We start from the raw sequence: 2797 nt of genomic DNA, 5'->3' as shown, positions 1-2797 counted from the left end.
GAGTGTGAGTGGATGGAGATGGACACAGATTTAATTTTGCTTCATGAAAATCACATCATTGCTCTGTAAGCTTTCTGTTCACACTCATATATATCAGTTATTTTTTTGTTGTTGTTGTTTTTTTTTTTTTTTACTGAAACAAAGTAGTTGTGTAAGAATTTGCAAATGTATAAAAGATTTATAGTTTTTAAGCTTGTTAGTTTTTTGCATAAAAATCTTTAGGAAAATGTATTTTCATTTTTTTTTTTTTTTAATATTTATAGAAGCACAGAGAGTCTTATTTTTATGTTAGATAGAGTCTATCAGTTAGTAAGCACTCCAAGTACAATCACAATGAACTTTGTTAAGTGCTGCTTTAGTAATTATGGTCATTTAAACCAACTAACCACAGCTTGTGCAGCAATAATCCCAGCTGTAGTCAGTAGTGTGGCACCACAGGTATTTTTCACCATGTTTGCCACAGGGGTGATTAGCCTTGCAGGTTTTGCCACTCAGAGTGGATTTGCAGTCATCAGAAGTACAGCACTTGTGTTTTGTGCCATCATCTGTGTAGCACCACCTAGAACTTTCACCATATTTGGCACAGGCGTTGTCTCTGCGGCAGTACTGCCTATTTTTAGCCTTACTTCTCCACAGTGGAGGACTGCAGTAATCCCAGCTGCCAGAGATTTTGTTACACCAGTAGTAGTCCTCACCGTATTTGCCGCAGGGGTGATCATCCTTGCATCGCTCTCCTTTATACGTGATGAGTGAGTACAGGGGTGAACACGCTATCAGTTCCTGGCCTGAGGAACACCTGTAGCCCTGGAGATTGTCCTTGTACAGACAGGGAGTAGAGCAGCAGCGCTTGGTGCTGCTTGAGCAGGGCAAGCCATCAGCTGCAATCTTGCGCTTCTTTGGGACTAACTGGCATTCAATAGATTCTTTTCCGTAATTAGTTATAAGACAAGCTCTTTCAGTAGAAACCTGTAGCTCTTCTGACATAGTGGAATAAGAGCTCAAACTGTTGAAGGTTAATTTTACACTCATGTCAGTCACCTCGACATCCTCTCCATTAGTGCTGACTGTTTGGAGCGCATCATACGTGTTCTGCACATCTGGGGTCACTGGGAGACCGATTAATTTCTGAAATGCTTTCTTAACCTTGTTTAATTTATTATTGTCTTCAAAACAATCATCCACAAAGATCTTAATATTTGAGAGCTTATAGAGTTGATTGAGCCGAATGTTCATCTGTGAGACACTCATCAGTTCTACATTACCTCCCGGCAGGTTTTCTCCTATATAGCCGAAGGAAAAAGACTCGTCATCATCATGGTGTTCATAACAGACAGCCGTCCAGATGTGAGAGGGCACCGTCACCCTGTTAGAGTCCTCAGGTTTTTCCCTCTGTGGTATCCGTTTATTTGCATCAGGTACTGTACCCGTGACAATGTAGGCTACTGCAAAATCACTGTTGAGCTTCTTTGTCAAAAAACTCTTCAAAGTGCTCTCCCAGTTCTTCCACTGGATACGGTTGAAACGCACATCCAAAGGTGCTGAATTGGTCAGTGTAAATGTTGCTGTGCGGCCTTCATCACATTGCAAGCTGTTGGGGTTCAGTTGTCCTCGATCATATCCAGCGTCTCTGTAGTCGCTGCTAATGGCTTGATTTCCTTTATAAGTATCTTGATTCTTTTGATTCTCAGGGACCATATAATCAATTGTGGAGTTGGGTTCAGAAATCTGCAGAAGAATTATGTTATGATGGTTAGTTTGATGTTTTATTGCTTGTGAAAAAAAACTTTCATGTTTTTCTAATCTTCATACGAAAAAAAAGTTTTGTTCTTTCTCTCTGATTTGTCTCACAGTGGACAGTTTTACTTTCATAAAGTACCATCAATCTAATGTGTTTTATTTGCAATGACAAAACAGATTGAGGACCAATAATTGAATTAACTAAACACAACTGTGTTGTTTCTTATGAAATGCAGAGCTTAATTTTTTCTGACATTGACTGAAGCTGCTTTGAAACAATCTGTATTGTATAAAGTGCTATAGAAATAAACGTGACTTGAACTGCTAATGAAAGTCTTTTGTTAGAAATGAAGCACATAGTTACCTTTGGCTCTAAGTACCACTTGTTTGGCCTTCCAGTAGTGTCTGAGCATGAAGGATCCAGTGTGTAGGCGCTGTAGAGGGGAATCTTGTGAGGAACCGAGTACAGTGTAGCGTAGGAACCGAAGAAGGAGCTGTGTGAAGTGGGGTAAAAAAATTTAGAAGAAATTTTATTTTCGTCCTCCAACCTCTGACAGATTTTCTTGGCATTCTGATCCAATCCTTCTGGTTCTATGGCATTGTGGAAAAACACACTACACTCATCAAAGGTCTTGGCCACTTCTGCCTGAGCACTGAATGCTCTCAGCACAATACAGGTGAGCAGACCCAGAACAAACATGGTGTGAAGCTGGTCTTGTGTTTGAGAGACACCAGAAGCACAGCTGCCTTAAATACACAGTCAGAATCAATGATGATGTGGAGGTGTGACTGAAATTAACAAATGAGAATTGAGGAATATGATGAAGCTTCACCATGCTTATAAGGGTCATTTTAGCGGAAGGAAGTTCAGAGGCCACATTTAAACCACATAACATGTGAAGGGCCACAAATTAGAACTTACATCATAAGACTTTATTTAAGACAATATTTACAGTTTTTAGTCCTAGTGGAAAATCTGAGTCTGCGTTCTTTTCACCAGTAATGTTTGGCTGTTGATCACTGGCAGCTGCTCTAAGACAGCTCTAACATTGCTTTGACT

General features: G+C 40.0%; 1 protein-coding gene across 1 annotated transcript; it reads right to left on the bottom strand.

The window, feature by feature from the left end:
• Window positions 1-253: 253 nt before the first annotated feature.
• On the bottom strand, window positions 254-2437 carry LOC125250131. The gene is made up of 2 exons (XM_048162528.1): window positions 2102-2437; window positions 254-1725 (listed from the first exon to the last, which is right to left on the bottom strand). Exons 1-2 carry the CDS (start codon window positions 2435-2437, stop codon window positions 382-384), a joined length of 1680 nt encoding a protein of 559 aa, XP_048018485.1. The 3' UTR covers window positions 254-381.
• Window positions 2438-2797: the final 360 nt, after the last annotated feature.

This window comes from Megalobrama amblycephala, linkage group LG1, assembly GCF_018812025.1.
Source record: "Megalobrama amblycephala isolate DHTTF-2021 linkage group LG1, ASM1881202v1, whole genome shotgun sequence".
In the NCBI taxonomy this organism is placed as follows: domain Eukaryota; kingdom Metazoa; phylum Chordata; class Actinopteri; order Cypriniformes; family Xenocyprididae; genus Megalobrama; species Megalobrama amblycephala.
This window is presented reverse-complemented; position numbering and strand designations above follow the sequence as displayed.

Excerpts from the sequence above, each read along its gene's own strand:
- LOC125250131 (XM_048162528.1), bottom strand. The coding sequence starts at position 2,437 with ATGTTTGTTCTGGGTCTGCTCACCTGTATTGTGCTGAGAGCATTCAGT. Across the intron at positions 1,726-2,101 it reads AGTGGTACTTAGAGCCAAAG|ATTTCTGAACCCAACTCCAC; the intron begins GTAACTATGTGC and ends ATTCTTCTGCAG.